The sequence below is a fragment of the Trachinotus anak genome, unplaced genomic scaffold (assembly GCF_046630095.1).
Source record: "Trachinotus anak isolate AG129_WGS33_773 ecotype Australia unplaced genomic scaffold, CSIRO_AGI_Tana_v1 ptg000024l, whole genome shotgun sequence".
Taxonomy (NCBI): Eukaryota; Metazoa; Chordata; class Actinopteri; order Carangiformes; family Carangidae; genus Trachinotus; species Trachinotus anak.
Window position 1 is genome coordinate 14,035,113 of NW_027273875.1, and position 23,367 is coordinate 14,058,479.

Here is a 23,367-nt window from a genome sequence, read left to right on the forward strand (position 1 = left end):
TACTTCGGTTTATGACCAACTGCCTGCAAAACTAATGACGTTCCCACCAGCCTCAGCTGGAGCTCACTTTTTGTGTTTTTGCACGCTTGCATGCTGAAGGTGTTGATCATTGTACAAGTAAACATTACAATGCTTGTTAAGACATTTCCAAGCAGTATATACTTTATTTGCTCATTAAAAAAACAACAAGGAGTTTGCACCTTGAGGTGTATCTGAACTGAGAATCACTCTCATCACAATTAGTTTCTTCCTGTAGAGAAGGGAAATTCACATGTAGCTGTCTGTGTTGTATTAGAGAAGCGCTGGCTGCAACAGGAAGTTTGGATGCACAACTCTTTGTTAATGTCATTACATTCATGTTAGCTGCCCAAATAATTTGCAATAAATATGTTACCTTAAGGAGCATTTAAAACATTGCAGACTATATGAACACAGAAACAGTATCCATCAATAAAAACACTCCATCATCTCAGGAGTGGTATCCAAATGATGTCTCGAGAGATGCAATGATTTGTCAGTTGATCAGCTGATCAATGCAAATTAATCTGCAACAAGTTTAATAACTGTTGTTTTGATAAATCATCATTATCAGTGAAGGTATCATCCTGGACTCTGGGAAATGTTTTTACTAATTTCTCACATGTTATTGACCAAACAAATAATCAATGAATTAAGAAATGAATTGGCACATTGACTTACTGAATACTAGTTAATTTCAGATATTTGTACAATTGTGAAAAGTACAATTTTCACTGGATCATACATTACTTTCAAAGTACACATACTCAACCGTCCTGCATACAGAAGAACATTTATACATTTGATGGGGCGATTCTCTCTGCTGACTCTTATAAAACACATTAAATATGTTATTATGCTAAAACATAAACTGTTCATTTTCTGGAAACAAATGAACAAATATTTTACAACTCACAGACACACATCCAGTGGAGTTGGAGAATTAGCAGTGGGCATTTTATTGCACATCAGTAGAAATACTGCTGTTGCAAGAAATAAAAAAACAGCTTTTGATTCACAAGCGGCACAACAAGGAATAAAACAGGCCTTAAAGAGAAAGGATTATTCTTATGAAGCTGTCATCTCAGCTGGTGGAGGCTGCTCAGAGAGAAAGTGAAGGTCTGTGTCCTCTGTGCTGTTGTCAGGGCAGCCGGAGTCTCGCGACCAGTTGTTCATATCTGCCTTCTTGTTCTTCCCAGGGGTCTCGGCCTCCTGATTGGCCTCATCCTCCAGCTGACTATCAGCTGTAAATCAGAGAAGACAGGCTGGTTGGATGTACTGTCAGAGAGTTAAATAGATGAGCAGTAAGTAATCCTTTACAGCTATTGTTCCTGTGCATTAAGGCTAAACAGCCTATCTGTCTGCAGCTACTGTCCTTGTGTGTCCCGCTCTATTCTCAGAAACACTCTTTGGGGTTATCCTGTTATCCTTAACCTATTTAGCTCACCTCTTAAGTGGCCTGGATACCCTCCCACTCTTCTTTACTTGAGCTGTAATGTCACTCGTCCCTTTTCCTTTCTGAATCCAAATGTCTCAGCATATCTTTCTTCAGTTTTATCATGCCACAAAATGTGCATGATGACACTGTCCTTGGATGACCTTTTCTGTGTTTTCCATTACTCACAGTGCAGTTGCTGCAGGGAGTGGAGCGCGGCGAGCAGGCGATGCCTGTGCTCTGGATCAGTCACATTCAGCTCCATCAGGTGATGCTCCCTCAGCCTCATCAAGTCATCCACTGTTTGGTAACCATTCAGCTGCAGAGACGAGGAATACTCCTGAAAAACCAAGTGGAAACAACATCGTTCAGAAGCTGAAGGAACCTCCTCCTGTATGGAAGATAATTGTTGCTACATCAGATCAGTGCAAAACACAAATAAAAACAAAATACCTCCAAACTGAGGCGTTTCAACACTTCCTGGACAGCTGATTTGTGTCTCACTTTGTGGATTTGTGTTTCTTTGTGTGTTTCTGGACTCTCCTCCGTGAGCACATCCACATAAATGAACTTGAAATTTCCAATTCTGCCATTCAGCATGCCCGTCCATATTCCCATTGGTGGCTTCGCAATTATGTCAATCACATCTCCCACCTAAATGAAAGTTTAGTTTCATTTTAATTACATTTATTTATTGGGGACCATTTACAAAAACAGCATACAAAGATACTGTGTAGCAGAACTAACATACAAAATACAGTAAAAATAAAATGATTTGCAGCTTTTAGATTTCAATTAGCAGATACTGAGGCAAAATATATTAAGACAGACATTGAGGAAAAGTGGTCATTAACAAGACTTAGCTAGCAGCCCTGGAAGGCTGCACTTAATTATACACTCATCAGTGGTTTGAGCTAAATGCTAACGTCTGTATGCTAATTTGCTCACAACAATGTTAAAATGCAGATGTTTTGCAGGGATAAATGGTCACCAACTTAATTCAGCGTATTAGCCTGCTAACATAACACAAATTGTACTAATTGTCACCAAAGGCAAAGTGAAGCTGGGGCTGATGGGAATGTCATATTGTATAGATTATTGACATTTTAACCTGAGGATGGTGCTACATGGAAAGTTAAAGCATCGCCAAAGTTTTTATAATTTACGTTTCATAACAACATATCAAGTAATTGTTGAGACTTTTTCCTCAAAACCAAAAGGTCAGGGGATCACCACTGTCTTTTCACTTCAAACCACAAAGGTCAACGGTGGCACGAGAGGAGAAGCTAGGAGATCACATTAGGATTTAATCTGTCAGGGCCATGAAAGTCTGTGCAAAATTTCATGGCAATCCATCCAATAGTTGTTCAGATATTTCATTCGGCAGCAAAGTGATGGATCAACCAAACCAAATGATCCAACACTGCCATCCTTAGAGCAACATCACCGGGGTGACAAAAAAAAAATCCTGGGGATACTGGCCAACGACTGTGATCCTAAAACTTATAGCAGTCCAGAACCAGTGTGATACAGCCAGTAATACAGTAATACAGGTAGTTTATTTCATTTCAAATCACTTTCCAGACGTGTTTACCTTGAGTTTAAATGATTCTGTGTCATACGGACTTGGCACATAGTCTGTATGGACTCTAGCTCTGCCACAGAAGTGTCGGCCGCACAATAGATCGTCCTCCAGCCTTAGACTGCCTCTGTTACTGGAGCAGTCTGACCCACTGGTGACTCCACCTGTGGAACAGCACACAAAGAATAGGGTTCAATAAGGGGTGAGCTAATTACTACTACGTTGAATTCTACTGCTTTTTAATTGTCTACATGTCAGTAACAAGATAGTCTGAGCGGAGAATTCGGTTTGTCAAAGGTTAGCATGGCTCCACAAATTAGTGCATCTAAGGTGGAGTAGCAGGGGTGTAGGTGGAGCAGTGTACAAACAAGGGTGCATAATTCATCAGGTTGTGTTGTGAGGACTACACTTGGTTCTGTGCCTGAAGGTGCTTACTTGAGGAGCTTTGGCCACTGTAGAGACTTTCCAGAGAGTTAGTGGACTGCCTGTGTGCTTTACTAAGTCGCTGTCCAGCACCAGTCTCCCTCCTCACTGCTCCATTTCTGTGTGTGTCTCCATTCTGCACAGTGAAAACACCAAGTCACATTTTTATTCTCTCATATGCTTTTTGTTCTCTGTCATTCATTATCTCCCGCTACAGGCAAACAAAAGAGAAAGCTAACCAGCCAGAGAGCTGAGTCAGAGCCCTAAGCTGCTGTGTTTGATTCCTCATGTGACGGAACAGCTCAGTATCCCAGCTGATGCCGGGACACGCAGCTCCTCTGGCAAGAAAAACACTTAATCCTGCAAGAGTTCCCTCGCTTTTTATAGCTGAGACCAGGGAGGTGTAGGAGGTGGAGCATAATCCCCAACTACCTGTGTTCAGCTTTGAACTTCCTGTTCCTGTACAGGGATTTTCACACCATGGACTACATTTTGCATCTGTCTACTGAAGTGCAGAGTCTGTGTATGAATGTATGAGTTTGGATGGCATGCAACAAACTGTATTGGCATGCAGCTTGTATAAAATGTGATATGATTTGACTGAGTTGTGAAATAGTCAGACTCTTCAAAAGCGAGGGATGCCTGAAAATAATGAGGCTTTATTATAAGAGCTCAAAGTTGAAAAATTAAAATTGTCCCTCTTCACCAAAGCAAATAATTGAACGGGTTTGGATGATTCTGTTTTACTGTGACACTGCACACAGTTCAATTCTGTATGTCACCAGTATTTTTCTAAAAATAACCTTAATGCCATAGTGATCCTACATATATGTAACACAGTGGACCAGTCCCAGGAAGGTGTCATATTATGGCAACAGTTTTATCACCTTATATGATGGGATTCAGAGTACATAGTTTATATATATAAATGGATATAGATCAAATGCATCTGAAATGTCATTTTCTACATAACTGGACAATTTGGTTGCATATAATTTCATGTGTGGCGTAATTTTGAGTTAACAGTCATTAACAGATTATCTGTTGAGTGTTAACTAAAATTTACAGTATAGTGGTTTGGAGATTTTTTTAATGGTGAGCAGATCGCGATACATCCTGCATTCATTCATGCATTAAATCATCATGAATTATGCATTAGTTGTGTATTTGTTAAGTATTTATTTTGTACCATTATTACAAAGTGTTACCAAATTCAGATCCTGAATCTCATCAGTTATTAGATGTTTAAACTGTTGTCATAACATGACACCTCAATGACTCATACTGATCCACATATCCACATTCTGTATCAGGCTGTGATTGTAACCAGTTCCTCTTGCGTGTTAAGGCAGTTTGAATTTTTTTTTTGTTATTTTCTTGGCATTGTGCTTCTGTGTGACAGTTGACACTCTAGAGAGAGAGAGAGAGAAAGAGAGAGAAAGAGGAACAAGGTCACAGAGAGAGGGGTGTGGCATGCCACAAAGGTCCCTGGGCTGGAATCCAGCCGTGGGCGTTGCAGTTATGTGGTTTGCCCCATCAGGCCACCAGATGCCCCGTTTAGGCTGTTTTTAGAAAAATGCAGGTGACATGTTTATATTTCTCATGAATGAGCAAGAGGAATTAAAAATACATCCTGCACGAATTCATTATGAGTCATGCATTAGTTACGCATTAGTTAAACAAATGCTCTGTATCATTATTATAAAATGCTAATTAATGCTAATTAAGTCACTGCAAATGTCAGTAATGTGAACCTGGTCGAGCTGATTTGATAAAGCAGCTGGATGATGGAACGACATGTTTGAAGCTAAAATACATAAAAGCCATGTTGTAATAATGAATTGTGATAAGACTTTTGAAAATATCTATATCTATATGATAGATACAGTGATGACGCCTTTTATGTGCCATCGTCACATTGTTGGTTGAACTTAACTTAGCCGAAGGGATTCTTAAACCAGATTAACCAGACATTGTGGGCTGGGCCTGTCCGTCCCTGCTGTACTCTCAGAGCTAATTCAACAGCGTTAAGCCCGTTCTGTGAAATGGTAAATGATAGTTTGATTGATAGTTTGCAGCTCGGCAGAGCAGGTGTGGGGCTGACAGCTGTGTCTGGTTGCCAACAGATGTTATTTCATTAGGTGTGAACCACAGCAAATGCAGGGTGCCATGAACTTCAAACTGGTTGTATTAACATAAGCTTCGGAGGGTGCATGACATACGATGATGGCTGTCAGAGCTATCTCCGGCGAGGCCTTGATGTGCTTCCTGTCACTCCGTGATGAAGCCTCCATTTGCTTCCCCTGCAGCCTTGACTTGCTTGGATCCGCACTCTGCTCCTGCTTTTGCTTTAAAAACAAAACACACAGTAAACAGAGGGCTCCCCCACAGCTGCCAAATAAACACAGCGTAAATGTTCTGTCTAAATGTTGGATTTGGTGTGGAGAGTGTTTGAGGAAGCTGAATTCCTCGATGGACAGGCTGGCAGACTGAGGAGCTTGGTTCTCTTACCAAACAGCTTCCATTATCCTGTGGGTTCATTAAAGGCGAGTGCTGTCTGAAGGCATCAAATCTGCCAAATCTGGTCAACTGTTTGGGTAAAAGAGAGATTAAACTGAGTGTTTTCTAGTGACAGATGGGTATACTATCTGTGTGAGTGTGTGTGTGTGTGTGTGTGTGTGTGTGTGTGTGTGTGTGTGTGTGTGTGTGTGTGTGTGTGACCCCACAACACAAACAGTCTGTGTTTATCCCTGTTTATGGTTTGTGTTCTGAAATTAGGTTATCCTCCTGGAAGCAATACAGCTAGATGTGGTGTTTTTTTTCATATCCTGAGTCAAAATATTGCGTAAATTGCTGCACCAATCAGCACTGATGTTATTTTTGCCAATATATTTTTTACAGTTTATTCCATCCTGCTGAATTTTTACGACCTGCTAATCTGTAGTCTTATGTCATTAAAGGAGAGACAGGGAGAAATGAGTGAGTCCGTCCTCACTGGTCGGCCATTAGCTCCAGTTTAGCGGTCATTCAGCGCTGCTCTCAGAACATCTGTTACTGACTCTTGGATCGTTTCCCAACATTGACCGTTACTGAAGTGAGGCCACACTGTCATACACCGAGTGGTTGGATAAGCAACTATTACAGTTATCCTTTGTACTAGAAACAGATTACAACCATGGATAAATTTACTGTTTGTAGTGCATTGTTTCCTACTTATAGTGACAGCCACGCTGATGCTAATTCTGAGGCAGATGTTTTTGAAATGAAACAGTATGGCAGGTCAAAGACCCAGTCGTTTGTAGAAATATGAAATCTATTTTGTTCATGAATTCACCACTACATGTGGCAGAGGTAGGAGAAGAGTCAGTCTGGCTGCGTGCTGAGCTGAAGGATCACTGGTTGAGATTTGTCAACAGGTAGATGATGAACAGGTGAATACTGCAGCAGTCCACAGGGATGTATAGTAGCCTAAAATCTGTCTGAAATCAGCTCTTCTTTGCACTCACCCTGGAAACTCATGTATGGAGTTTAACATAAATCATTAATTTTTCACATAATGTTAGCTGTTTATTAAAGGAACACTCCAGCAGTTTATTTCCATAATGCTGGGATGGGACATAACTGTCAAGAACAAAGCAGCGTTTGTGTACTTCGTTGTTTTGTGAGTATTAGCAACGCATGTGTTTTGTTAAATTGATGATGTTTTCTGAATTTCTGTCTGAAGTTGCAGTGCATTAAGCTCTGAGGGCCACTGTATATCCCTCTGGATACTATACTTCCCATAATGCAACTTAGGTACAGGTAGATACATTTGTAGCCTTCAAGTCCAAGCTGTGATACTCAGTGATGTCTCTGAAGTTATTTCCTCAGAAATAATAGCCCATATGCAAATGTAATACATGTACATACACTGAATTTATAGGAAATATATGTACATACAAAATTAAAACATATATGTAAAAATTATATATGAAACTTATTAGAAATTGGAACAATTTCATATATTGACATATATGTCCAGCCTATACAAATATGTATGTTTATGTATGTATTACATTGTAGACATACGTTATACAAATATATATCCATCCCAAAGCCTTTCAGTACATGTTAATATACATGTTCCCAGAATGGGAAGATAGACATGTTTAAAATTAATGAGCAATTGTAGTTGTTTTCATAAACCTATATATAAATCGAATATATATCCTTAACATATTTGGTTGCAACATGTTATACCATAGACAATTTTTTTAAAATATATGTTTTTATACAAATCTTATGTAATAAACATATATCTTCATATGTGATACTAATATAGCCCCGTATAGACATATATGGCAACATCACTCTTGATATAGGAACATATATGTCATATATTACAGTTCTGTATGGGAAAGCTCCTCCAGAGCCACAGAAAACACTGTAAATGCTCTAAATGACAAAGGAATGAACTGTTTCCTGGTTACTTATGTGTAATGTTATCAACCAGTTTTCATATGTAAACTGTGAGGGTTTTAGCAGGGTGGTCTAAACACTTCCAACACAGTATATAATGATATAATATCCTCACATTTGTTTTGTTTCCATACGATTATGGTCATGATATTATTAAACAGCAGTTTGTGAGGCAGCTAACTGAGGCTGAAAATGAAATGAAGCTATAAAACCTTTGGTTCAGAAAACCATAAAAGCAATTTAAGAAAAAAAAAAAGCAGAGATATTTCAGATTTCAGTTACTGTTCAGTTAGTCTAAATGTTCCCTTAAGAGCTCTGAGGTGCAATTAGAAAGTCAGGCTCTGCAAAGCACAATGACACTGTGCAGGTCTGGGAGCAGGCTGCATACAGACAGCATCAACACAAAGGGTTAGACATCAGAGACTGTGGCCTTAATGCTGGTTTCTACTGTACTTTGGCACCAAAACAAATGCTTGATAAATATAAGGATGTGTCACATTTTAACCTCCACTCCTACAGCTGAAATGGAAATTTTTAGTAAAGTTTTACACCAAAAATGGTTGGCAGAAGCAGTGAAAGGCTGGTGGAGCAATAATTTCTCACTTAATAAGCCAAAAAGCCACTCAAAACATTCACAATTTTTTAAGCAAGCAAAGCAAAACTGCTTTCAGTATTCATACGAGCACCCAAATATAAATTGGTATTAGTAAGAAGTTGTATGCGGTGTATCTTACTGTGCTCTGTGAGAGGTGCAGATCTGTGATGGAGCGGATCATCTGTGGGGGAGACAGATTCGGCTGTTTGTTGTCCAGTTCCTGGATCAAACTCTCAAAGCGATCCCACTCTGTGGTCCGAGGCAGCGACAGTGTGCCCCCGCAGACCCACAGCTCACGTCGAGGTTCGTGGCAGGTGTGGTAGAAGGGAGTCCAGGGCTGTGGACACTGAAACGGGCTCCACAGAGGATCCCCATGGTCTTTGGTCTGCTGTCGCTGTGGTGATGGAGTGGTTGTAGGTGACTTCTCTGTTCTCCTCCCCAGGCCGATGCAGGTCAGCACTGGATTGTTGTTAGTCAACACCTCTGCCGAATGATCTGAAGATGAGGAGAAATTATTTTTCATAATCGTGCTATAATGCAGCTTCTCCAACAGTTTGAAGAACAACACCCACAATAACTCACCATTACTCTCAGATGTGTTCCTCCCTCTCCCAGCTCCGCTCTGCTGTCCCTTCTTCGCCTGCACCAGACTCTGTAACTTCTTGAGTCTTCTCTTGGTGTGTGCTGATGGTGCTGTTCCAGCTGCAGTTTCACTGCCCTGCAATGAGGCAACAAGCAGTCTGCACACATCCAGCGTCAACCACATCAAATACTGCACCACAAAGACTCATTTTACACCTCACTGTGGTGACTTTTGTTTGTGAGTGATCTTCCATCACCCACAACCTTTAGTGTGTGTTGTTGTTGCTATATTATTATAGTTTATTTTAAATGTGCCAATCCCCTACCTCCAAACTTATCGTTATATATTTGTACTTAACTTTATTTAACCAGGCCAATCACATTGAGTTTAGCAAGCTTCAAGGGGAGACCTGCCCAGGAAGGCAGCATTACGTGCTTCAGACAGGACAACACAATGTCAAGCACACAAATAAAACAGGACTAAAAACCAGGTGACAATGGATGAAAGTTCAATTAACCTTAGAAACCTTAGAAAATTATAAAACAAATGTCAGTTTCAAGAAGTTAAAATGAGATAAAAACAGAGACAATTAGTAAAAATCATTTACCATTGAGCCTATGACAGACTTCAGTTCAGACTGGGATACCAACTTCTTTAATTTATTTCCCACTGCAAATTATTCAAAGATGCTGGAGCTGAACTTTCCTTTACATCTCAGTCTGACAGCAGATACACTATGTGGCTTTTGACCGATCAGATTTCCACTTTATACTACTGTGGTGGACGCAGTATTCAGATCTTTCCTTTGAATGAAAGTGCCAGTACAACCAGTAAAAGTTCAGTAAAACCCTACTGCAGAAGTATTATAAGCTTTGTATCAAAAGTGAAAGTACAGTAAAATACTACCTGTGACTGATGTTATTATAAATGACATCATCAGACTGTTGTCTCTAGCAGCATCTTAATGATAGAACTGGTCATGTAGAAGCTATTTACTATTTACTACTTTATGTACAATAAATAGTAAATGTGCTGAGTTACTTTCTGCCACTGCTTCTGTCTCCACTTCATTTCAGAGGCTAATATTGTACTTTTTAAAACACTACATTTATTTGACAGCTATTGTTACTTTTCAGATTAAGATTTTACTTAACTCCAATATGATAACCATATGAAGTACAGTCTGCTGTGCCAGGTTAAACCAGGGGTTTTGACAGTGTTTATATGTCTATGAGACAAAAGTCCAAAAATAAATTCATTCACTGTTGTTTTTTCTTCTTTTCCATCCTGATAGTCATCTTATGACCACTCAGATTTAACTTGTGACCCACAGGAGGTTCCCTGACCCCTAGATTAGGAACCATGAGACTCAACTGTATAAAGAGTAGTTAAACTAGCTCCATCTCGACCAGTAACATTCTACTTGTACAATGATTTATCATTATTAACATAATGTCACATAGTAATACATCAGTCACATTTTCTGCAGAAGGTCTACTTTACTTTTTTAAAAATTTTTTCCATTGTTCATTTAGCTGATAGCATTTCTGTACTTTTCTTCAGGAAGATTTTGAACGCAGGGCTTGTTTTTGTAAAGCAGTGTTATCTCAGTGTGGTAAAGGATCTGAATACACTGTCTACATTAAAGTTAAAGCATGACCCCACATGACCCCACTTAAAAAGCCATTTTTCATACCCTATCACTTGTTCCCTTCTGCCCTTGATGTTCCCATCTCAACTATCAGCTGCTGGCATGAAAAGCATCAAACTGTACAAAATCCAGGTGTCCCAGAGAACCCAGGGCAGATATAAAGGGCCTTATGAAGGAGATTAAAGATTAAGGATAAAAGATTAAAGTGAACAGTGGATCTGATTTGGCTGACATACAACTGACCTCTCTTACGTTTACTTCACATTCACTTTTTACCCCTGTAACCTCCCGACAAACCACAGAAGAAGTTCATTTGAAGCATCAGCCAGATTTGAACACCAGCTGATAAAATGTATTTTCAACTGTAAAAGCTCCTAGTGTGGTATTATTGTTAGCACCCAACCAATACTTTACTGTGATATAATCAATTCAGTGCTTTTGTTTTTTCTGTTATAATAACAGACTGTAGAGAACAAGCAAAGATAAACAACCACTGTCACTTCCTACACGTGCACTAACATGTGCACAAACGTCCAGGTAGGCCAGGTATCTACGTGCACACACACACAGTCATGTGGGCACAGGATTACAAAAGACTAACCTCTGCCATCTGCACAGCTTTGCAAATAATTATTATTGTGCCACTAAAGTGATTGTGTCCACGTGTGAATGACAGGATCCTGAGCTTCATTTGAGGTGGGAAAAATGTCAGCATTATCCACCATGTTGCTCTGTGCGCCCATATCAAAATGTGATGTATTTAGAGAACAGGGTCAGGTTTACTTTGAACATGGACACTGTTACTGTGCTATGGTCATCATAATGTCTGTGAATCCTGCTGTCAGGTGCCAGTAATGTGGTTTTACCTGAGCACACAGATGTGTGTGTGTCCTGTCAGAGCTCAGCTCCTTCGCTCTGTCATCTCTCGTCAGTGCGCTGCTCTGACAGGGAGTCTCTGCAGGATCAGTCCACACATGTCAGATAATGCATTATCCCTTTTTAATGCACATATTGTCAAACATACAAATCAATATTGCAACATCAGGTAAATAACACCAACTTCCTTAGTTATTTTCCACCTGCCGAAACCACCATACCCTCACTCTGAGAACTCCACATCAACTGTTTGTTCACAGGAATATCTAACTCTGATATTTCTTTACCTCTGTTCTGGACTTTGTTTTGATGGGATGAGTCCTTCTTGTCACTAGATGACATCCAGCAGGAATGATTAATGTCTATTTCTGAAACAGACAAGGAGGGAGGGAAGAGGAAGCTGGTGAGAAGCTGCCACACTGTAGCTGTGTGCAGAAAGGTTTAAAATGTAACATAACATCAAGATGAGAAGAATGACCCTGATGCTACTTTTGCATTAAGTCCTAACTATCTGTAAGAAAAGCAAAAAAAAACATTTTGTACCAACCTAGTGTTTCATTTTCCAAGGATGATGTTGCTACACGTGACCTAAAATGATAAATGGAAGTGGCAAATACTTCAATTTCCTAATGCAAACCAAGCTGATTCTAATGAGTGAAGGAAAAGCAAAGAAAAACACAACTACAGAAAATCAATTGAAATCATCATTAAGCGATGCAGTGTGTGCTCAGTTAAAGAAGATATTACTGAGCCAAATGAGCCAAGAAAACTCACTCACCCTTTACTGTTCGTTTTTAATTTCATTATATTCTGAGGTTGGACCTGAGGGAAACAAAGTCAGAGATAACTGTCAGCAACATTAGGCAGTATGGAGTAAAAAAAGAAGAGAAAGAAAAAGCAGATAGGATACAGTGGCCTTTAGCCAACATACCTCTGGTTACAGATGTGATGTAATGTTAGCATTAGCATGTTAGCATTGCATAGCATAGAGCATGCTGATTACCTCTGTGCCTAAGCACAGTCTCCCAGAGCTGCTAACATGACTGTAAACTTTCAGTCCTGGTAATTACACTGTTGCACAAAGGGGATAACAGTGAATATGCCTCATCAACAACACTGCTACACCTCTTTCTGGTTTCCAGAGGTCAACCTTTGGTTGCGAAGAGACCAGTCGCCAATCCATTTTCAAACTGGTTTGAATGTTTGGTCGTTACCCACTCTGCCCGACCACCAGGTGTGGTCTGAGGGACAGTAAACTTACAGAGCTGATGGATGGATCTGAGCCGCCCCACTCAGGCTTACACCTCAGGAGGCCAGGGCTGCACTGGTACTTGGGCAGGGCTTCCTTGAGTGTTTGGCTGTAGGCTGGTTCATATATACTTTCTGTGGAGCCCTCCTGGAAAAACGACAGTTTGAATAGTGACAATGAGGTTCATCAAAGAGGAATTGTCTAGAATCCATCATCAGTTGGACTTCACAACATAAAATCAATGAAAATCAGGTGAGCATGTCTTCTAACCTACAGTTTTGGCATCTACACTGGTGTAATTACTCAGCATGTCCAGTGTGGCACTCAGACATGTATGTTTAATACCCACCATCTTCGTGGCATCTTTGCTGTATATTTCTTTGTGCTTAATTTTCTCAGTTTTTGGATCGGGCCAGTCAGCAGTCTGTCATGAACATAGTGATTTAGTCAATATGTCTGAAAAGACACTGTTCTGTGTGAGAAATACTATAAACGACATGCAAAAAGTCCTTCGGTTGAGGGGATGGGGTCAATCTGGACTCATGGCCTCAGTATTTCTAAAATCCAGGTTACAGTCCTGTGCACAGGCTTTAACTCATGTTTATGTTACAAACTGCTGTGAATTGGTCCCGCACACATCACATCACAGCAGCCAGTGTGTGTCTGTGTACAGAACAGGACCCCACTCATCTCTACTTAAGACTGTGACACAGATGCTGTAAGCTGCCCAGTCCTGACACACGATCTGTGTGTGTGTAAGATGTAATCTTTGATATTTCTTTTGAGTTTTCATGTTTTGAATTTACAGCATCTAAACATTTTGTTAATTTTTTTAGCCTTAACCCAACAATACATTAAATAACACACATCTTCATAATTTTTCAATGTGAAGTAAAAGAAGCAGTTGTGTAACCACTGACATAAATTTGGTCTGTTCAGGTGAGCAGAAAATCTTGTTATTGTGGTTTTGAGTTCATGAGGCTGATGACATCTTGTACTGTCTTTTTTTTATTTTATTGGTCTAATTATTATTTTATTTAATCTTATTTTAGTCACATTTTAACTGGATTAATTTGCATGCCCTGTTAATTTTTACTGCTCAGTTGTTTGGTCTTAATTATTTAAATTTCTTAATGGTTTTTAATTCACACATATCATTTATGTGTTGTTTTCATTTGTGTTTATTTATATCTAATGTTTTATCTTTACACCATGCACATAGTTTCTGTGGCTCACACTTTGTGCAGCACATTGTGCCTCCACCTGGGATTAAATGTAAATAAAGCTTTGTTTGCTTTGTCCTGTGGTCTGTTGCTAAATTTAGGCTTTTACCTGAGAGTAAAGCCTCAAATCTGGCACCAAGTACAAGAGCCAGCATGCTATTAACATCTTCAGCTATAAATTGTTACTAATCATCCAGTTCAATGTATGCAAGACATGGTGTAACTGTAGAAATAAATAACTAAAAACCATTGTCACTGGAATAAATTCTAGCCACTAGTTACATGACAAAGTTTGCATTCATCATCATCACTTATCATTGAGCTCATGTTTTCTTTTCTCATTATAATCAATTATCACATTAGATGCTCATTCATCCCCATTCAGACATGTTCAAGAAACTGTGTCTATGCAGGAGATGTGACTCATAACATTATACAGTGTTAAGATTGTTGCAAATTTTAACACTGTATTGTAGATTGTTGTAAAATGTGTAATGTTAACAGGATTATTATTATTCTACCATCTATGCCAGATAGATACTATATTTACAGTGATACATGACCAGCACAATCCAGCAAACACCAGCACAGCAAAAGAGGTCTGCAGCTAAGGAACCTCACGAGTCTTAGAAAGAAGGAAAGTTGTTTGCAGTTTTGTCTCGTTCCCCAGAGAGCCCATTTCAGATCCTTGTCAACAACAATAAGATCACCAGTGTCTCCCACAGTGGCACACCGAGTCTCCTCTGCCTCTGAGGCTGCAGGGACTAAACAAGTGCTCCTGACAGATGAACCCACAACAGTTCAGAAGATGGTGTCTCTTACCAGAGTGAAGCAGAACAGGTTCATGTTTGAAGGTCCGTACCAAAGACAATGGAGCCAAGTGGATACAAGCCTCTGGGATCACACGCCAGCCCCACACTCAAACACATACACACGCACCGTAACACACCCCTGTGATGTAAAGGCTCATGCAGCCCCAATGCTCTCCACAGCCCAATGGCCTAATCCTAGTTTCAAATCCCTCTCTCACATAATCCAATAGATGCAGTGAGCCATCACTGTCCAACACTGGCCTCAGAGAGGGCCGGGCCACCCGTAACAACAAGACAATAAACAAAACAGGCTGCCTTTGTTCGGCCTGATGATTATGATAATGACCTGATAGAGAAGAAGTAATCACTGAGTGAGGTTCAACGTCCAGAGACTGTGTTTACCGAGACAAAGGCTAATTTATTAATTAATATTTCTTTGTTATTATTCATGCAGAATACACAGATCCCATTAGGTTTTGTCACATGTTATCTAATGTGTTTCATGTCTGGACACATGTTGAAGCTGAGGTTTGGTTTGTGATCAGTGCAGGGAAAAACTTCAATCCTGAGTCTGCCATTGTTTCTAAACATGTGTAGGGAAATCAGTTTAAAGCTATTAAATAATTTCTATAATGACAGAGTTAATAAACTGTACCAAAAGCATGACTGCACCATTTTCATCTAGGAGTACTACAGAGAGATAGATGTTTGTGTCTGCGTGGGTTTCCTCCTGGTGCTCCCTCTCACTGTCCAAAGACCTGCAGGTAAATTGCCTGTAGGTGTGAATGTGAGCATGAATGGTTGTTGGTCTCTGTATGAGCCCTGTGATCTGTTCTGGGTGTACCTACCCTTGCCCGGTGGCTCCAGGATAAGCAGTATCGTGGATATATTGGATGGAGTATTACAGTGATTGAGCCCGTTTCAAACAGTGGGTGTTCCTGCAGAGACGTTTACCTGTTCTCAAATTAGACATACTTGAGGACATATCCATGTTTCACTCTGACAAATCCCATAAATCTCTAAACACAAACCTCTTATTTCAGCCACTTCTTTTTATCTCCTCTGGGGATAAACATGAGTTTAAATCTTTAGGTTCCAGCTCTCGTTCCCTCATCATAACATCATTACAATTATTACTGATGTCAAGCTCAATGATAATCTCCTCTTGAAAACCCCCTCCCCCCATTCCTCCTAGTACAGTTGTGTACACCTTCTCCTGCCCTGCTGCCTTTAGTCTCTCATCCAGAGATAAAGACGACCTGTCATCTTGTTGTGATCAGGGCGCTGCCGCAGAATTAGGTCAGAAAATGAGGACGATTTTTCTCTGGTAATAAGAAACAAAGATGCTTTACTTGTATTTTACTCTGTCAGAGAGAAAAATCAAGTCTTACTGTTTATCCAGCCAAAATATCCTGTGTAGCATCTTGGTCATTACTGCAGCAAAGATTTACATAGAGACTCTGGTGATATAAAGTCTGGGGACTCACAGGGGACAGTTTAAAAAAAAAAGGAATTGAAGCAGCAGAAACAGGGTTACCCAGACTTTTAGTCCCTGTTTGGGTCACAATTAAAGACAGTCAGATACTACTATTCCCATAATTCAACTCAACAGCATCTGTTATTTTTAACAGTTCAGACTCTAGAGCTCTTCTCTCAGAGACCAAGACTTCATTCAACAGTTTTCACAGTTTTCACCACATGACTGAACTTCACATGTAAAATTGGTGAATCTCAGGAGAAGTGAATCCTATTAGAGCTGCATGACCAATACACTTATAGTAGAATACATTTAAAATCTGTAGTGTACTAAATTGTACGTTATAATAATAATTTTGTATACTGAGATTACAGTCAAATAACACTCAAACTTGTGTCAAAGTTGATTATTGCAAATAATAAAGCAAATGATGAACACTGGTTCAAGCTTTTGGTTGGTTCACTGAGCATGAAAGCTAATTTTCAAGTCAGATCAAGTCCATTTTTATTTATACAGCAGCAAATCACAACTTATCCCAAGGCACTTTTCAAATAGAGCAGGTCCAGACCAGACTCTGTATAAGTTATTTAATATATTTATTACAGACCCAACAATTACCACCATGAGCAAGCACTTGGCGACAGACATTTTCTGGAACGTGTTGGTTCATACTCACCCAGTTACACACATTCACCACTGGAAGCTGCCCAGTTGAACCGCACCCTGATCTCTTGGCCCCTGCACAGTTGGGGATTAGGTGTCTTGCTGAAGGGCGCCTCGGACATGGTTTTGGCTCTTCGTCTAACCACGCTCATTGTAGCTCAGCTGCCTTCATAATCCTCTAAATAGCTATTAGTGCTGTAGCATATTAAACTGTTATGGCTGCATATTTAATATGTAATGTCTGCTGCTGGATTCTGACCCCTGCTACAGCACATCTGCCACGGTCAGGGGTGCTGCGTGACAACACAGTCTGGAATGATGAAACCAGTTCAGACTTTTGGTGCATTACCATATTTTGAGTTGTGATATCTGGTTGGAAAATAAGTACATAACTCAACATGACGAGCCATCAGAAGTATGTCAAGCTGCAAAATATTCCCAGGGTGCACTGTGATTTGCAGAACCAGATCTTTACAGGCGGATTCTTTCCCAAAAGTTAATTGCATGAGAGTCAGTCTTGGCTTAGGGTGAGTTCAGTGTGGTTTTCAGAGGTGATCTTATTTTGTTGATTTAGTTTTAGAGGATTGACTGAACAGTAAGATGTAAAGAAATACCAAGACAAAAGTCTGATGCTTGAGATGTGCATTAATAGTGTATGTCTAACTTATTATTTAGGAGTTTGAATGAAAATAAAGAAACTAATAAAACTAAACATTAAAAACTATTAAACTAAATATATAAAAATATATAGAGAGTTTATATAATTTAGTTTTACATATACTAAATATAAAACTGAAGCCAAATTTACCTCACCAATCTGATCACTAGGGCTGACGACATCTCTGCCCAAACGTTGAGTCCAGATTAAAGTGAATAGGAAATGAACACAATAAGACTGAGTGAGTACAAGTCAGCAGTGGGTCATAGGAAACAAAGAGAGACTCCATCACCCAAATAACAACACTATGGAGCTGTTGCACCAAGTGTCATTTATCTGTACAAAGACAGGGCTGCATTTTATAGGACCACTAATTCTTTCATTATTTATGTTTCATGTTCATGTAAAATATTTTTATCTCTTGAGCTCTTGCCCATAAAAATATTTTTTTAAAACTTACATAGAGATAGATGTAGGTATGTCTATAGATGGACGTCCACTTTGACTTCAAATGGACAGTTCAACTGTTGTTGCCAAAAAGACAGAATAAAAATATTTGCCCATTGCTTTTTCTGGGTGGGACGTCTGGGATGTCCTTCTCCACATGACACTGTAGAGCTGGACTGTTGGTATTCAGAGCCGGTGTGCTGCCCTCTACTGGGACCTGTCAGGAATACAGAATTATAAATTCACAGGCTCAGCAGGCCTCAGTTTAATCCTTCACTGTTCCACACTAATAGTCAGCAATGAGGAAACTAGTCTCTGTTGTCTTTGGCTCCCAGCTGAGATTTAAGCCCATTCTGTAAATGGGATGAGCTTCACAGTGAAACATCACAATATCACGAGCTGTTGTTACTGTTTTTAACTTTACATGTTGACACAGCATCCAAGCCTGTGACCTTTAATACACAGAGAACAATCACCAGGCGGCGGTCGGTTTACAGCGTCCTCTGATTAAACCTGCACTTTAAACTAACGTCAGTCCCTTTGTTCCACACACACTCACCTTTAACACAGCGTCTCCATAATGTGAGGAAACGCCAGTCTTTCTGCTTTGATCTTCAGCCTTACATTAAACTACATCCTCTCCTGGAGCTGTGGTCCTCACAGGTCCTGTGTGAACAGCAATGCTGACATAACTCTGGCTGTTTCGCATGGCTCCTGTAGGTGGCAGTGTCACACCTGCTGATTTCAAAGTGGCTCAGAGCTCATTTCATCTGTTATTACAGCTGGGTCCTGTGCTGTTAATAATAATACTTCTCATTATTAATATAAACATAAGAGGGTGTCTGAGAAATGTATGGACATTTTTATATGCATCCTCCATAATGTTGAAATCTCTACATGTGTTTAATAGATTATTAAACATCCTTCAGTCTCGTGATAAGTTACAGTAGACAACACACTACATTTTGAGTCTTGGAGGAATGGCTGTCATGGGATCTGATATTACTTGCATAAATTTTATCCAGTGCAGCAACAGTTATTCCTGAAAAGTTTAATTAAATGCTGCAATTCTTCCCGTGGCAGTCTGAATATAATATGATCCATTATATTCCTTCCACTCTGTGTAATTACAACATCAAATCACAGTCACACCTTCAGCCTGAACCTGCTGCTGCTGCTGCTGTAGGTAAAGTTTGACCTCCACTCTCAGGCAAAAGTGCAATTCTCACTCATTCAGACATGTTCATCCAAACGGGGGATGGAGACTACACCTTTGACCCTTCTCCCAACCTCCCATTTACCCAGCATTCCTGCGCTGACCTCTGACCCCAGGACGCATACAATCTCAGCCCAGAGGCTATGACCTGATGCCCTTTATTGCAACCTTTTGAACTTTTGACACCCCCCAGTCAAAAAGTGAAACAGTTTGTCCCCTTGGAATAAATGACCTCTCGTCCCCTTGTCTGCCAAAGGTATGTGAGCACGTTGACCCCGCTCAACCTTTCATTAGCGCTTCCTTTTATTACACCGCTTCCTCCCTGCTGCCTCGTCAGCACGTCACAGAGCGGGGGATGGTGGAGGGAGGGAGGGAGAGGTGAGGGGTGGTGGTGGGAGCAAAATGAAAAAGAGAAGGAAAGCAAAAGAAAGCCAAAAGAGAAAGATAGAGAGGCAGGGAGAGGCAGAGAGAGAGAGAGAGAGATAGGGATGTAAACGAGGGCAGGAGATAGAGCCGAGGAAAGATAGATTGGCAGCATCTGCTGCGTTGACTGAAATGTCACCTTTAAATGGCTTCCCTGTCCTTGATGCCAGACCTCCCTATCTGATCTCCATTCACCTTGGGAGTTGTAGTTCTGATGACTTATGTAGGAGACAAAACAGATCTCTTATAAAATATAGCCCCAGTTCAAGATAAGCTTTCAGCAAAAGGAAAAACAATTTCTCATGCCTCCTGTGGCTCTGTGAGTTCTGCTGAAATTGACCATTTGAATGTTAAGTCAAAGGTCATTGTGCCATGTATGAATAAGATAATTGGATTTTGTGGCTTACTGATACTGAGAGCTTACTGGGCAATGCCGCTACTCGCCCCAACAGCTGTAATTCTTATTTTTTCCCCCTGTTTAGCTCTCATGTGATATGAAATCTATTTTCTTGAACACTGCTGGTACGGTAAGACACCTCGGCTCATCCTAAGCACATTTAGCTCAGACATAGCTGAATACCTCAGTCAGATAGACATGATTTTAAATGTAGCAATGAGGATTTAGCCTTTATGCTCCCTATGCTAAAAAAAAAAAAAGAATATCCCCCCAAAACAGCCTCAAAATAGAAGAACATTTATTGTGTGTTTCATATAAATCTGCAGCTAAATCTGCCCCAAGGTGAGAACAGCACATCCACATCTGGAAGGTGGCAGATCGTGTTAACTGTCACTTGACATGAGATGCAGTTGACATGTGTAAGGGATATGTGTGCATGTGTGTGGGTGTGCGTGCGATGTCAGAGGGGAGGGGGAGATCCACAGCATTTTGGGGCGAAGTCAGATCATGCTGACATTGTCTCCATGTGGTGGTTTGCCACGGGGCACAGCAGTGCCACACTTGATGTCATTTCTATCTTAAATGTCACTCTGAGTAAGCCCATTGCCATCTACTGGCTCGTGTCCCCGGGGCCACGTTCATCCTTCAACCTTACAGTAATCTAGGGAAGAGGAGAGGGCAGCCAGACCTCGTCTCCGCCTCTCTGTTTATTCCTCTTTTACATAATCTATTGTGTCACTGTCGGACGTTAAACTCAAAGATACACTAAAAAGTATAATGAGGCTCAGCTGACCTGTGAGAGCTGCATTATGTGAGTTTACATGCACACTTGATGTGTGTTCACCGGTCTCACTGCTGGCCCTGAAGTGACCTTTGATCTCGCATGAATCTTAGGTCACAAGGGGCCCTTTCATTCCCACTGGTGTGGTGACAGTCGGGCTAATTACCAACACTGTCTCTCTGGGAGAGCCATAAAAGGAGTTATGGCTGCAGGATGACAAAGTAGCGTAATGCTTGTACGCACTGCTGCTGTTGTCCTCAACATTCATTAGTGAGTAAGGTGAGGGCAGCAGTGGGAGTTGACCAACATGTCATAAAGGAAGAAGCCAACTGTTAACATTGTGGAAATAAAAGTGTAGCAAACAGAATTTTGAACATAAAGAGGTCACTCATTTAGAAAACTACACAGCCTCTGAACAGCAAGGGATTTACACACTTACACACTTTACACATGAATTATTTACCTCATCAATAAACAGATCACATCCAGTAAAGTTCCTCACATGTTTTAAACTATGTAGAAATATTCTGCTATGATTAATATTTTGTTTAACATTTGTTAGAGTTGGAAGCACATTCACACTTACTTCCTCACCGAGGAATCTGGATCGGGCCCCACCCACCACCGCTGCTTGCATTAGGGTTCCCGCTGAAATAGCAGTGAGTATGAAGATGGTTAGTGTTAGAGGAAACATCAGACATTCGGCTACATGTTTGAGCCTCAGTCAGACCCAGACTCAGATGAAGAGTCTGTCGTGACATATCAGGATGGTTAGCACAGTTAGCATCTTTTATATGTTTATGTTGTTCGTTACCTTGTAACTGGCAGTGGCTGACACAGTGTTAGTGGTTGTGTTAATGCAAATTCTGACTCTCTGCACTGACAAGGTTTCAAGTGTATTTTGCCCCGCCCCCGCAAGTTAACAGGATTGCTTCTTTAGTTATATGACATATGAATCCCTGACTGTCTGGATCTGTTTTTATGAGACTGTCATTGGTTCACTGCAGTTCAAGATGGAAACACTCAGTCATGGTGTCGACTGATAATCTAGCTCATGATATGTTTTGTATTATATAAAAACACCATTTACGCATGTTAACAAGGTTGAAAACTTGACTTTTATTGGAAGGGTCTTTAAAATGGATGTGGAGATGAATAAAGGCAAGAGTGAGCAGATGACGTCAAAATAAATTAGGTAGCATTAAGAATAAAAAATAGATTCACCAATGCACATGAAAGTATTATTTCTAAAGAGAAAATAAAGCAGCTGGGTTTTTTGGAATTTTTTTAATCAGTTTCATTTTAGTCAAACTGTTGATTTTACACATTTACTTTTCCATTTCAGTCTATCTGTTTCAAGGACACACACGTGTACACACCACCAGGCGTGTTCAGGCGTCGCTGTGTGCAGATACTACTTGTCCATGTGGTGGATTGTTTTTTAATATATTCCTCCTCAATTAAATTCAATTAAAGGTTGGACTGGTTTTTTATTTGTAAAATCTTTAATTCAATTCATATTGTATTCCTCGTAACATATGAATTATGAATGACCACATGATTTATTGGTGAATTGGTTTATTCATTTGCAGTCTTCTGGTAAAATGGATTTAACCTGTCAAAGTAATAAATTATTGTGTTTCTTTCTAACTATTTGTAAGTGTCTCTTTCAAATTAAATGTTGATTTCCATGCAAAGCAAAGAGAACAATTGCATCAGACACACTTGTCTGTTTTCCTCAGCTCTGCACAGCCTCACAACTTTAAGCTTGTTGTTTTTTTGTTTACTGGCAACGTTACTGTTTTTGTGAACTGTCACTGCCCTATAACGTTGTTTTCAACCACAGCAGGCAGCTGTTTTCAGCGAAAACCCTCCTAACCCTCCTAAAACCCACTGTGCACCAACTGCCCAGTGTCACACAGCAGACAGACAGTTAGTGAACATAGTGGAGCATTTAACAGCTAAAGAGCCAGACACTTCCCTCAGGAGTTTGTGGAGACCAAAAGCAGAACTAAAAAGAGTATTGCTGCTTGGGTTTGAATAAAATGTATAGTTGGGTTTAAATTTATCAAATTATTTTGCCAGTAATGCCGTGGTGGCAAACATGGTCTCTGGCTGGATTATGTTTGGAGGCAAAGTTTTTTTTTTAATGACTGCGCTACATTTATGAACATTTAGGGAAAGATCCTGGATTTGACTAAATGTAAATAAGCACACTGTGTTTCAAGTCACTCTGGACTGAAACAAACCAGACCCTGAGCACTCACTGACCTTGACTAAGCTGTGAGTCTAAACTCAACCATAAAAAAAAATTTAATACAATACAAGTGGATATTGTACTGCAGGACTGGATCGTTTGGTGGAAAACAAACATGTTATCAATGAACATCATACAGCAGC

The 23,367-nt window shown here is 40.1% G+C and overlaps 1 protein-coding gene across 1 annotated transcript; it reads right to left on the bottom strand.

The window, feature by feature from the left end:
- Positions 1-144: 144 nt before the first annotated feature.
- samsn1b (SAM domain, SH3 domain and nuclear localisation signals 1b) lies at positions 145-15,032 on the bottom strand. Its single transcript, XM_071461023.1, has 15 exons — positions 14,916-15,032; positions 12,883-13,017; positions 12,400-12,443; positions 12,169-12,209; positions 11,909-11,989; positions 11,612-11,700; positions 9,094-9,229; positions 8,651-9,006; positions 5,970-6,047; positions 5,681-5,806; positions 3,471-3,594; positions 3,048-3,199; positions 1,907-2,107; positions 1,643-1,793; positions 145-1,262 (listed from the first exon to the last, which is right to left on the bottom strand). Exons 1-15 carry the CDS (start codon positions 14,937-14,939, stop codon positions 1,087-1,089), a joined length of 1,914 nt encoding a protein of 637 aa, XP_071317124.1. The 5' UTR covers positions 14,940-15,032; the 3' UTR covers positions 145-1,086.
- Positions 15,033-23,367: the final 8,335 nt, after the last annotated feature.